This window comes from Setaria italica, chromosome I (genome assembly GCF_000263155.2).
Source record: "Setaria italica strain Yugu1 chromosome I, Setaria_italica_v2.0, whole genome shotgun sequence".
Classification (NCBI taxonomy): Eukaryota; Viridiplantae; Streptophyta; class Magnoliopsida; order Poales; family Poaceae; genus Setaria; species Setaria italica.
In genome coordinates this window covers 28320574-28333302 of record NC_028450.1, presented here as the reverse complement: position 1 = coordinate 28333302, position 12729 = coordinate 28320574, and the positions used below count along the sequence as shown (strand labels likewise).

Here is a 12729-nt window from a genome sequence, read left to right as displayed (position 1 = left end):
CTTCTGTGCTAATGGGCCATGGCATAATCCGAACAGAGACAGCTGCCATCCTAGCGTCCAGCCGACGCCAGTTAATAATCTCAGGGAGATCTTTTCAGAAAACCAAAAAAAACCCCCCAAGGAAATCGATTCCGCTGGATTATCTCCCACGCAAGTCCCCATCTCGGCCTCTAAACCTCCCCGAGCCGCAAATCAAACCCACCGCCAAATCTGCCACCGGCCACCGCCACCGCCACCGCCACCCAAACCCTAGCCCCATGGGCGGCGCCATGTCCGCCGCAACCGCCGCCGCCTTGGCAGCCACGACCGCGGCCTCGGCCTCCGTCGCCGCTGCGCAGTCCCCGGAGCCGCGCGACAACCAGTCGCTCGCGGACGTGTTGAGCATCTCCGTCTTCATGGCCGTCTTCTTCCCCCTCTTCGTCGTGCTCCTCGCCTTCGCCTGCCTCCGCCTGTTCCTGCCCAGCGACGACAACCGCCCCGCACCGTCCGACTCCGCGTCGGCGTCGGAGTTGTCCCGCCACGGGGGAAGCCGCAAGGGCGGGCTCGACGCGGCCGCGATCGCGGACCTGCCGCTGGTGTTCTACCGGGAGGTGAGGCGGCACCGGATCGTGGACGGGCGCGAGGACGCGCTCGAGTGCTCGGTCTGCCTCCTCGAGTTCGACGACGACGACGCGCTCCGCCTCCTCCCGACGTGCCCGCACGCGTTCCACCCGGAGTGCATCGCCCTCTGGCTCGAGAGGCACGCCACCTGCCCGCTCTGCCGCGCCAGCGTCCTCGACGAGCCGCCGGCTCCGGCGCAGCGGGAGCTGGAGCTCCAGCCGGTGCCACCGCTGCCGCTGCAATCGCCGGAAGAGTCCCCCGTTCACGCCGCTGTCGTGCTGATCGGCGAAGCCGGCGCCAGCGAGGAGGACGAGGAGGAGGACTGGACCACGATCCAGCGCCTCGCGCGGAACCGCCGCGCGGCGGGGCGGCAGGCGCTGCCGCGGTCCAACTCGACGGGGCACGGCGGCGGCGCCAGCGACGGCGGGATGGACCGGTTCGCGCTGCGGCTCCCGGAGCACGTGCGCGTGGAGATCCTCATGTCGCACAGGCTGAGGCACGTGACGAGCGCGGTGGCGTCCGTGCGCGTCAGAGAGGGCAGCGCGGCCAGCGCCCACGACGGCAGTACCGTGGGCGGGAGCGTCAGGAACGCCGTGGCGAGGCTGATGTCGCTCTTTGCGCCGGGCGCCGGGTGGAAGGCCGACGGCGACGACAGGTCCGGCAGGGGAGATGCCACGGGGGCGTCGTCTTTCCGCCGCCGCGAGAACTCATCGCGTGGAGCAGTAGCTGAAGAGAAGAGAACCGTCTGATCGCCAGCAAAGACTGAGAGAGAAGCCTTAAGCCAGGTTCAGCACCCATAGGTGACTCTGTTCCAAAATTCTGATGATTCCATCAGTCGATTCTGTTCCAAAGTTCTGATGATTCCATCAGTCTGTTTCAGTAGCGATGCTTCTTCCAAGATTGGAGCATCTGAGTGTAGGTTGATGATGCAGTGTTTGCGGATCTTTGATCATTTTCTTTTGACCCAATTTTTGCGAGATTGTGACAACATATCGGAACTTTGAGCGAACCTGTAAAAGATACAGTGTTCAATATGTCACTGATTTGGTCGAGTGATTGAGTATATGTTGATGATGCAGAGTTTTGCAGAATTTGTTCATTTTATTTTCATCCCATCTTCGTGACATTGTGAGGAAAAAAATGTCAGAACAAAGACCAATTTGATTTTTCTAACAGGGAAATTATTCGATTTTCGCATATGCAGTACTCCATTTCGCAATTTCACATACTACTCACTATCGTAGTACTCCAGGTTTCATGTCCAGTAATTGCATTCAATGGGCTAAGGGGTTTAGCGGTAGCACTCTAAAACAGCTAATAGCGGAGCTAAATGAGGCTATAGCGGACTATAGTGGCTAAGTTGTACATGAACACAGATAGCGGTACCATGCCTCAAATAGCTATAGCGGACCGTAGCAGCAGCTGTAGCGGGAGATTTAAAACCTTGATTGCATTAGTGGACAGAAGGATAAATCCCTTGTCTTCTGTTCAGAACTTCAGATGAACAAGATATTTCTTCAGAAGATTCATAATGTAGCATCTTCATTCATTTACCGGAAATTCATAATATAGCATCTTCATTATACCGGAATCGGGGGCTATTCCCTTGGAGATGCGTTGTTTCATGTGAGCGATGAGCATGACATAATAGTACACTGCTCTTGGCCACATGGAAAAATGTCTGCCTGGTCACCAACCTGTTGATAGAGTTGCAGCTCTGAAGAACGCACTGAGCCTGTTTCTACATCTCCAAATCCACTTGTCTCACTGAATTTTCGTTGTTCTCAATGTTTTCTCCATTCTAGTTGATCACTTCCTTTTGGTATGTTGGTAAAAATCCTGAGTAACCACGGCGTTCAGTGTCATGTGTAAAATATCGGTCCTCGTACTTTCACGAAACCTCTTCTCTAACCTTATATTGTTCATTTTGTGTGTTGGTTCTCATATCCAGCTTAACATCCATCAAACACCCCTTATTTTGAAAGTGCTCCCGTTCCCCTGCGTCGCCCCTCCCAGGCGGCTCGGGGGCGACCAGTGCGCCGCTGCTGGCCTCCCCACCATCGGGCCTCGTCGGCCGTCGTTGTCACCGCCGGCCGGCGGGTGGCGGTGGCAGCCCCACCCTCCGCCCCCCACTCTCCTTTCCTCCTCTCCACCCCTCCCCTCATCCCTAAATCCTGGTGAACCCCGATCGCTTCTCCGGTTGACGCCGACCGTTGGAGGTTGGATCCGCGCCTCCCATGGCTGGATCCACCTTCTCCACCACTGGATCTGCGAGTTGTGCTTGTCCTTGCTCCTTCCTGCCACCGCCATGGAGGCGCTGCCGGCCTGACCTTGGCGGCGCGCCCCGGCCCCCCTGGCTGGGGCTTGGCAGGCACTGCCCGGCCTCGCGCAGCACCATCATCTCGTGCCGCCCCCCATCGTCGATCCGCCTAGCTGGCCGCCGGTGCTGCCGCGACCACGTCAGCGGAGGACCGATGATCCGACCGTGGGCAGGGGTTGTCGGTCGTCGCCGTGCCCAGATCCACGCGGAGGGGCCTCGGTGGTAGCGTCCCAACCTTGCCGCGGCGGGCTCGGCAGCTGCCACCGTTGTGGGTCTTCGCCATTGCCGGATTTTGGGGGAGATGGATCCGTCAGCCATGGTGGATGGTATATCGCGCTGGCCATTGACCTGCACCTAACTGACTGCCCTCCTTGGTGCGAGGCGGGGGCTCTGGAAGGTTGGCGGCGTGCTCAGGGGTGGGGCAAGGCGAAAGCCTCTGCTTGCTTGCGAGCAGATGACAGCGACGCCCTCGGGCGCCGTTTACCTCCTTGGAGGTGTCATTCTTCTGCCCCTCCCACTCCTATACTTGCGAGCTTCCTGGGTGTAAACCCTAACCATTTAGGTCGGGCGATGGCGGTGACAGTGGCGCTGTATCCCTCCCTGGAGGCTTCATCTCGGAAGTTCACGCAGTTTGCAGTTGTCGTGGTGGTGATCGCTGTCAACTCTCCACCGGATTTTTTTCTTCTTCTGTGCCTGCCTTCGCTTTGAATTGTTCATCATCGCCTTGGTTACCACTGTCGTGCTGTTGGTGCTTCCTCTGGGTGGATTCTTCGCCGCTCAGGTTGTAGTCGTTGGGTGGGTGCTTTGCCACCGTTCTTCGTTGAGGTGGATGTTTTGCCACCGTGTGATTGGACAGATGCTTTGCCGCCATGATGCTATTTTGGGTGGATGCTTTGCCACTACTGATGCTGTGTTGATGTGGTGGTTTTTGTGCCACTGCTGGTTGGTCCGGGCGGATGCTTTGCCGCTATTCTTCTGCTGTGGCAGATGCTTTGCCGATGTGGTCGTGCTGTTCGGTGGATGTTTTCGCCACCCTTTTGTGCTTCAAGCTTCCTCTCCTTAGGCATCTTTAGGCATCTTTGGTGACATTGTATCTCTTTTGCAGATTTAGCTCTTAGGGTAGCCTTGTTAGGGTAGTGGGGTTGGGAGTGTCCTCCCCCGTTCGTGCTTCTTCTGTTGTCAGTTCGTTATGGTTGTCGCTTCGCTGTGTGTTTAGTTGTACTTTTCTTCAGTGTTTCTCTGTTTTTAATCCTTTGTGTCCTTGTGCTGGCCAAGTCCTATTTGGCTGCATCAAGATCTATGCCTAATCTGCTTTCCTCTCAACACGGTCGCGAAAAAAACATCCATCAAACAACAAAACCTTGCATACTTGCTCTATCAAACATTGAGTTGGGCGATGTATTCCCGAGACGAATTGAACACACCATTTATTAATAATAAGATAATAGGGGATGAACGACATGATTCATGCCGTTCTTGCAATGGGTTCCCATGTTTTTTTTACAAAGTCAAGCCAGTCACAATCAATCTGACAAAAAGAACAAAGGGGGAAAAAAACTCAAGCCAAATTCTTGGCTTTGCACCGGGCCGGCCACCGCGCCACCAAGGTGCACACCACATGGCCGCACGGTGGCCGTCTCGTGACGCCTGTCTCAGGCCCCGCGCCTTTCTTCCCCGCCGACGCTTCCCCACCGCCCTGTGCCCACGACCACGACGCCGTCCTGGACAACAAGGACGCCCAACGGCGCCGCACGCACCTCTCGCCACCAGCCGAACACGCCGTCCAGCTCCCCGCGCAGTTCGAGGCGCCGCCGCCCAGGGTGATGACGAGGCTGGTCGCGTGCCGCAGCCGCCTCGACCTGAGAACCTCCTCCCGGACGTGCGGCGGCAGCCGCACGGTGAACCTCTCGTGGTCTCCCGTCTCGGCCGCGGCCGTCGTGGAGGCCGAGGGCCCCGTCGAGCGTGACCGCGGCATCCTCGCCGCGCGCCGTGCGCAGCGCAGCTTCTCGAGCGCCGCGTCCTCCTCCTTCCTCTCCTCGTCGTTCTCCGCCTCCACCCGAACGGCGACGGCCTCTGGCATCTGTCGAGGCGGCTTGTCGGGCGAAGGAAGCGGCACGGGCTTCTCGAGGTTGCCGCGGCAGAGCGGGCATGTGACGTGGCCCTCGAGCCAGGGGTCGATGCACTCCGGGTGGAACGCGTGGGAGCACTGCGGCAGCAGCCGGAGCTCGTCGCCGTCGTCGAACGCGGTGAGGCACACGGCGCACTCCAGCACGCCGCCACCGCTCTTGTGCTTCCTGATCTCCGCGTACGGCACGACCGGGAGCGCGGCCAACGCCGCCGGGTCGAGCCCCCGCCTGCGCTTCCTGATGGACCCATGCCGTGCGCCGGCGCTGGCGTCCGCGGAGCTTCTGCGCCACAGGTTGACGAAGACACAAAATAAAACGAGGACGAAGAAGGCGATGATGGCGATGGTGATGACGGCAGTAGGAGGCACGCTGCGGCCGGTGGTCGTCTTGAGCAGCTGCAGCTGCGGCGGTGGCGGAGCCTGCGCGTTGACCATGGTTAGAGCACCTACGACGGCGAGTTGGAGAGAGAGGACGGCAAGAGGGTGTCCCTGTCCCGCCTTCGGGATGGCCCTGCACGCCAAGTGCGCAGCTGATAAGAATGAAACGCAGGCTTTGGCTGGAGTACTTGTACAGGGGCAAACCTATATGCTAGGTCTGCCACAAAACCCATCGAAACGGAGACGTGCGCCTATTAGTTAAGCACTTAAGCTCATTCAAAATACGTAGAAAATTTATTCTGAGTACAAGAATAATATTCTGATAAGCATTTCAACCAAAGGAAATTTCTCCAAGAACAAAACAAAATGGTTATGGAAAAATGTTTTAAACAAATAGAAATGCTTTCCGGAAAATATTTCAGATAATAAATAAAAGTTCTTTTAAAAATAAAATTGTCGCAAAAACAAAATAAAAATATACTGAGAACGCAACAAAATGCTCCGGTAAAATAAAATTATTTTGAAACAAATAAAACAATCGTTGACTGCTTGAGAAAACCGTACTAGAGGAATACTGGCTCTCCTCCGGTGCCTCTAGCCAAAACTTGAGAAAACCTGAAGGAAAACCATAGAAACGCAGCTGCTCATGCTGTCATGCAACATTTGAGTGGTGAACCATGTAGAGGGTCGGACACTATTGCGGTTCGGCCGAGAATGCGGCCGAACCCAAGGGGTCACCCGCAGCGTGGAAATAAGCCCTCGGGTGGTCGCCTTCTCTCCGGTAATCGCGTCTCCCTTCTCTGCTCTCGTGTGCTAGGATTCTTCATTTGGGTCCTAGTGTTGTTGATTCTACGTACCACACCGCTCGGGTTCTATGTAGGTTCCTTCATGATTCATTTCGATATCCCTTTCCGGTCCTCTTCTTAATTTGATTTCTCAGGCCGCCTTCATTTCTTTCCTAATCCCTTCCCGCAAATTAAAAACTGGCCAATTATATTAGGAGCAGTTGATCTGCTGATCAGATCTCCATGAGATGCATCGGTTAGGGCGCAGGAGCATGTGATTTCGCCCTAATCGCTATTCGCTGGATCTAAGATTCAAGGGTAGTTGTTCTATCGGTGGTGTAGTGTAGTCTCTAGAAAATGATTCACCCCCCTAAAGTGCACTGCTGGACATTAACACATAGACTTGTACTCTTCCAGGTTTGGTTTCTCCATTCGGCATGCCTGTGATCATTAGATCAGAACATTTAAATATTCAAATGAGATAAGTCCTATTCTGTTAGAATTATTGTCTGTAGCCAATCTTGGCTCTAGAAATTGTGCAGCTTTTGTAGCTAAGTTAATTATACGAAACTGGTCAATTATTCCACAATTATCTTGTGATTTCACTTTGCATCAGTGGAAAAGTGATGTGCTTTCCTTTATGTCAAGCAGAGGCTGCAGGATTTCAGAAGTTCTGCTGACCTGCTCCAGTCTTTCGTTGGCGCAACTGCTATATTTTGGATATAATTAACTCATTTTCCAAACATAATTAAGCTGCAAATTGGCAGGCCATTGCTACTTGCTAGTTTAATAGTTTGGTTCAGCTTCCTATAGTCCTATTGCTTAGTTTGGTTGGATTACTGCTGAAAATCTAAGATATGTTACTGAACCATTGTGAGGAACGCCTCCATAAAATCGTAATTCAATTTCACCCATTTTAGCTTTTAACATATAGTAATAGTAATTTGTATAAATAAAAATTTTGGCTGCATATTTGCGAATGACATTTATGTTGATAATTTCTTTTGTTTGGTCCAAAGGCCAAAATGTCGCATAATATATTCAGACCTAGAGTACAGCACTCATGTAACACCCTGATCTTTCCTAAATGACCTCCTCGAATAAGACCTTGGAGATGTGGCTGTCAATTGTTTCAGGCGAACAATGAGCGACGTAGCAGTAGCTCCTAGCAACATGGAGAAATGTTTGCTTGGTCACCCTGTTCATAGGGTCGCTGATCTGAGAAACACTCTGAGCTAGTTCCTGCATCTCCTCATCCACTTGGCCGTCTAAATTCTCAACGTTCTTTGTATGCAAGCTGCATACTTGGGAATGAACTCCATGGCCAAGTTTACTGCATATGGAATACGTGAGTTGCTCAAGCTGGGAATACTCCGGAAGCTTCTGATTCTGCTCAGTTGAACCCAGCCTCCCCGAACAGATCTCGACTGAGCGAACTAACAGCAACGCTGTGTTCCCTTTGTATGAACCATTCTCTGCGGTCCATTCCATCAGCCACTGCTTCCACTGCAATCACAAGAAAAGAACCCAACTTCATTTTCCACCTCTTGATAAATTCAACTCAAACTTATCATGAAAACTGAAAAATCAGATCTAAATTTTAAATAATAATGTATTGGAATTTGAGATGGTTATTCACTCCAATTCTTACAGCTCCCTGGAGACTGTCCGAAGCATTGCCAGATGTAAGGTGGTCGATAAGATCATTAAGCGCATTCAGGAGGCCATCCTCAGCTGTTGAATCCTTCTCTCCCCTGCATCCAACACACGTTACTAGTCGCTTTGCTTGGCTCTGAATTCCAGCAACGATGAACAAAAATGCATGCTCTAACCTTTTCAGACTGCCACTGGCGAGTCTGCATAGGATCCTTTCCCTTGTGTTGTCAGAACTAGAATGGCTCAGGATGTGCGAGGTCACGGCCTCTGCAAGCACTGCAGTTTGCGCCCATCCCAGGCGCTCCGCTGCTCGCTCCGGTTCGAAGATGTTTGCTGCAGCCAGGAAGTAGGCTCTCAATGCCCTCTCTGAAGTCACACCGTACATTTCAAGATTGTTCTTGTCGCACCACCTGCCCAGTTCTCATATCCATTAAATTTTAATCACCTCTCTCTGAAACACATCAGGTGCTGAATTTGGAGTGGTCAGTTAGAGTCGTTACAATTTCGTACCTTTGGAGGCCGTGCCACTCAGCCCGGGATGATCTCTGGAAGCTGATGAAATCGGCCTTTGCCATCTTGAGGTACAGGTCGTTGTTAAAGAGGTGCATCCTGAAGAGTTTGTTAGGATTAGCACTGCGTCAAGGCTAATGGTGATCCAACATCAAGAGATGGTTTCTATCGTTGTTACTACCTGTAGAGGACCTTCCCAATCCACACGTCGGCACCGCCACCGTACTGCTCCAGATACATCCTCGTCTCGACGCGCGGCAAGCTCGCCTTCCAGGGGAAGTCCAAGCCGTAAGCGACCTCGCCGGGCAAGCCTTCGGCGATGAGCCACTTGTCGCTGAGCTGGCCGGAGGCTCGCCTCCCCTGGAGGAACGCGCGGCAGTAGCGCCTGGCCCGCCGGAGGACGCCGCCGTCGTCGCCGGGGAAGGCGGCCTGGTCGGCGGCGCGGTACATGTTGTACATGGCGCTCACCGACTGGTTGGACTGCCCCGGGTACACCACGAACTCGCCGTCCTCCTTCTCGAAACGCTTGAACACGCCTTCACGTGTGCAAAATTCACCATGGACAGTACAGTCATGCATCATAAGGAGCAAGCTATACAAGCTACTTACAAGGAGAGACATGGTAGCCATGCAGGCGTAGGAGACGGAAAGCCATGGCCGTGTCATCGATGTCCTTCACGGCGCAGTCCCTCGTGTAACCCAGGCCTTCCTCGGTCCAGTGTCTGCTCAAGAGTTATGTCCACGTACGTACTGAGTATGGTCTCTCGACGAGTCGATACACTAAAATTCAAGCTGAGACGCTCAAAGGATTTACCTGTAAACATAGGTTAAGTAGTCGTCAATTTCACATCTGAAGTAGGAGGATATGCCCAAACGTTCCAACCGGTCGATTGCCCATAAGCGCTCGTATATCTCGACAGGGTAGAGAAAGGGTGCTGAAATGGAATCATCGTGAGCTCTTTTACGATTAATAATTTTAGCCAGAATGTTTTATACTAGTTAAACCGTCTAGATACACCATGCCATCCTTCAAAAAAATTAAATAAAAGGTAAATACTTGTATTAGTTGTTATTGGTTGCCGTCATTCTGGTATATATACTAATTGCCTCCCCCGTTGAACTTGTTCACGATGGTGCCTAAGAACTCGAGGCATTTCCTGTCACCCGTTTCCATCAGGGCATACGCTGTGGCAGCGGGCGAGGACATGAAAGACCCATCTGAAAACCGGAGGTTAAGCAGCCTCTTCCAGTCTAAACCGGGCATGCCCTCTATGCTATGTAGCAGTGTTGTCGGTATAGAGTGCAGTACATCCTTTGGAATCCTACATGGATAGTAAAAAAAAGTCACTGAGAAGGTCTGAGTTTAGTTACTACTACCTCCATCCTAAATTGTAGGTCGTTTTAGCATTTCTAAGCTCATAATTTTGCTATGCATCTAAATATATATTATATCTAGATATATAGTAAAAATTATGAATCTAGAAATACCAAAACGAACTACAATTTGGAACGGAGGAAGTCCTCTATAATTAATCCATATCCATTAAAATCGTCAATATTAGATTTGCTGCACTGATTAGATATGCTGTACTGCATTGTATATTATACTTGTTGAGCTTTAGGTCTCTTCTGTCATATATTTCTTGTAGGGCAGGGTGATCATAAGGGATGTCAAGATCCAGATCCTTGGCCATTTCTAGTAGCGAAGGAAGGGCAATCTCGAAGCCGACTAGCATCCAGTCCTCATCCTCCTTGACCAACCTCCACATGTTTTCCCGAATAAATGACAAGCCTATATATGATTGACAAATTAATCATAAAGCTCTAGGTTAGGTTACATTTCTTTTCAAGAAGAAAATAATTTAATTTCAAGCCATATATCCTAAAGTGATATTGGTACACGTTGAGAGGGCTTGCCCATGCTGATCTATTCGTGTACCTTTCTCACATTTTTCGGCGTGAATGCCCCACGATGCCAAGGCAATAACACAAGCTAGGGTGTTGATGATTCGGTCATGGGCGTAAAAGAAGGTGCAGTCACCCCATGAACCGTCATATAGCTGATTCTGGACGATCCAGTCGATGCTTGATGGGAAATGTGGGCCATCACCTCCATCCATGCTCTTTACAAGGGCGACCCACGCCGTGTCATAGGCTGAAACACTGATCTCGCCATCACCCATGGACCTCAGCGATACTCTGATGGCACCGATGATTCCTGCGGTATCTCTTGGCTCCTGTGGAAAAATATTTGTTCAAAGACAGAAGAAGTGCGTAAAAACAGATATATTTGTGTATATAAGCTAAAGAAAATTGAAGTTTTCTAATGTGATGATTTGACACCTAAAACACAAAATTTGGTTCTCCTTATTTCAATATATATTTTCAAAAATTGAAATAAGGTATTATATATCAAGCATTTTTTAAGATAAAATCTCTATTGCATAATCTAAACAAAACATGATAATGCTGTACATACACAATCTTGGCTTGAAGAAGTACAACTTTATTTAATTAATTACCAATGAGAAACCTATTGCGAATTTTCTTATAATACAAACATGCACATAAATCTAGTAGATCATCAAATAGAAAACCGAAGATGTAGTACGCTACGCACCTTTTGTCTTCTCTCTCCAACTGGATTGCCTGAGATTGCTTCCGTTGCTGCGCTGGCTAACGACTCTAAATATGATGGAGATATATAGCAAAACATGAAACGGAATATAAAGACATGGCGAAGATACTATTATGAACATGTAGAGAGTATCATGCCTCATGCGAAGCATGTATAGAGTATGCCGTGTTCTGATAAGCATCAAGGTTGAGTGAGAGACTGAATGGTGAACTTTTGTGCAATGATTTTTCCTCAATATTCTTATATTATACATAGTGGTATGACACCACTAATTTTTTTAATTTGTTTGATTATACGTATTTTCTACTAATATTTATACAAAAAGATAAATCTATAAGTTAAATCTAAAGTCTTTTGATAACTGACGTAGAAGTACTAATTTTATTTTATTTAACTAATTCATTAAATAGATATGTTTAGTCGACATTTAAGAAAAAATAAACTGTAAAACGGAGGGAGTAGCCAATAACTGTATAGGAGATTAATTAGAGTCTGTGATCGCAGTTACAGTCCCATCAGTGCTTCCAAGTTGTAATCCCCCCAAGGAAACTCGATCTGCTCATGCATACACCGATAGATTGTGGATTGAGTGTGCTATTTTTGCTGATTTCAAAAATGGTGTTGTGTTTTTGCTTGTAAGCTCTAAGTTGATTACAACAATAATCAAGGGCCTACACACGTGGCATGAATTCAGCTCTGAGATAAGTGTAACATTTATCACATTTTGGTATTCTTTGTCGGAGGCGAATGCATGCTAAGTTCTTATTAATGGTCATCTACCCTGAAAAGACGACATGCATGTCTCAGTTCGCCTTCTACTCACACAATGACACAAGTCATCAATATCCGCCAACGATTCTCATCACTCCTTTTATTTCAATAAATTATTAGTCACTTTAACTTTGTTTTGAGCCAAACCTCTCTAACACTGACCAAGTTGACCAAATAAATACAATGTCAATATATATTTCATAATGGATTTACTGAAACTAGTTTGATATTATAGATATTGTTATTCTTTTTCATAAACTCGACCAAAGTTAAATACAAGTTTAGCTTATAGTACAAAGTTAAATAATAATTTGAAACGAAGAGAGTCGTAGTGGCTATATGTAGGTGCTCGTGTGCCACGTAGATGATGTTGCAAACTGGAAATAAAATCAAGGCCACTTGCACTGACTAGTATTACTTGCATGCGTGCATTCAGGCTAGCTTATTAGGAGGCTGGGTTAGTTACGTACCAAGATGTCGAGGTTGAGCGTGTAGTTGCAGCAAGCGCTGCTGCTGGCGCCTTGGCCCGGCCGTAGTATGCCCAAGAAACGCAACATGCGGTAATGTAGTCGTTAGCATCGCCCCCTGCCTCAGCCCCATCGTCATTAGTTGAAACTCTCTTATTAAGTTATTAACGATATGTCCCCCACCTCTGGTTGTGTATTGGTAACTAATCAGGTTATCATGGATGAGCAGAAGAGTGCTCACCCGCAGCCGTATTTATACTCCAATTCTCTGGCTTGTAGATAGATCTATCTATCTATCTATCTATCTATCTATCTATCTATCTATCTATCTATCTATCTATCGATATCACTTTTCATAATTAAAAATAAGGTCAAATACGAATGCAATTCAATTAATTAAGTTTGAATTACTGTAAATAAAATGAGTGTTAAACCTTTTATTTTCTCCCTACCTACCTTGATCTAGGCTGAAACTTCCT

The 12729-nt window shown here is 49.2% G+C and overlaps 3 protein-coding genes across 3 annotated transcripts; 1 reads left to right on the top strand and 2 right to left on the bottom strand.

The window, feature by feature from the left end:
* Window positions 1-1652, top strand: LOC101754641 (RING-H2 finger protein ATL32). The gene has a single exon (XM_004954957.2). It carries the CDS (start codon window positions 12-14, stop codon window positions 1347-1349), a length of 1338 nt encoding a protein of 445 aa, XP_004955014.2. The 5' UTR covers window positions 1-11; the 3' UTR covers window positions 1350-1652.
* A 2720-nt stretch (window positions 1653-4372) lies between these two features.
* Window positions 4373-5660, bottom strand: LOC101754255 (E3 ubiquitin-protein ligase Os03g0188200). The gene has a single exon (XM_004954956.2). It carries the CDS (start codon window positions 5478-5480, stop codon window positions 4479-4481), a length of 1002 nt encoding a protein of 333 aa, XP_004955013.1. The 5' UTR covers window positions 5481-5660; the 3' UTR covers window positions 4373-4478.
* A 1631-nt stretch (window positions 5661-7291) lies between these two features.
* On the bottom strand, window positions 7292-12340 carry LOC101753858 (syn-copalyl diphosphate synthase). The gene is made up of 11 exons (XM_004954955.1): window positions 12254-12340; window positions 10314-10611; window positions 9983-10166; window positions 9482-9696; window positions 9189-9309; window positions 8984-9096; window positions 8556-8910; window positions 8375-8473; window positions 8041-8274; window positions 7860-7962; window positions 7292-7714 (listed from the first exon to the last, which is right to left on the bottom strand). Exons 1-11 carry the CDS (start codon window positions 12338-12340, stop codon window positions 7292-7294), a joined length of 2232 nt encoding a protein of 743 aa, XP_004955012.1.
* Between the last annotated feature and the right edge of the window lie 389 nt (window positions 12341-12729).

Bases quoted from the DNA above. Each gene is read 5' to 3' on its own strand.
- LOC101754641 (XM_004954957.2), top strand. From the start codon at position 12: ATGGGCCATGGCATAATCCGAACAGAGACAGCTGCCATCCTAGCGTCC.
- LOC101754255 (XM_004954956.2), bottom strand. From the start codon at position 5,480: ATGGTCAACGCGCAGGCTCCGCCACCGCCGCAGCTGCAGCTGCTCAAG.
- LOC101753858 (XM_004954955.1), bottom strand. From the start codon at position 12,340: ATGTTGCGTTTCTTGGGCATACTACGGCCGGGCCAAGGCGCCAGCAGC. The intron at 9,097-9,188 runs GTAAATCCTTTG...ACTCTTGAGCAG, and splicing joins TACTTAACCTATGTTTACAG to ACACTGGACCGAGGAAGGCC. The intron at 8,911-8,983 runs GTAAGTAGCTTG...GCACACGTGAAG, and splicing joins TGGCTACCATGTCTCTCCTT to GCGTGTTCAAGCGTTTCGAG.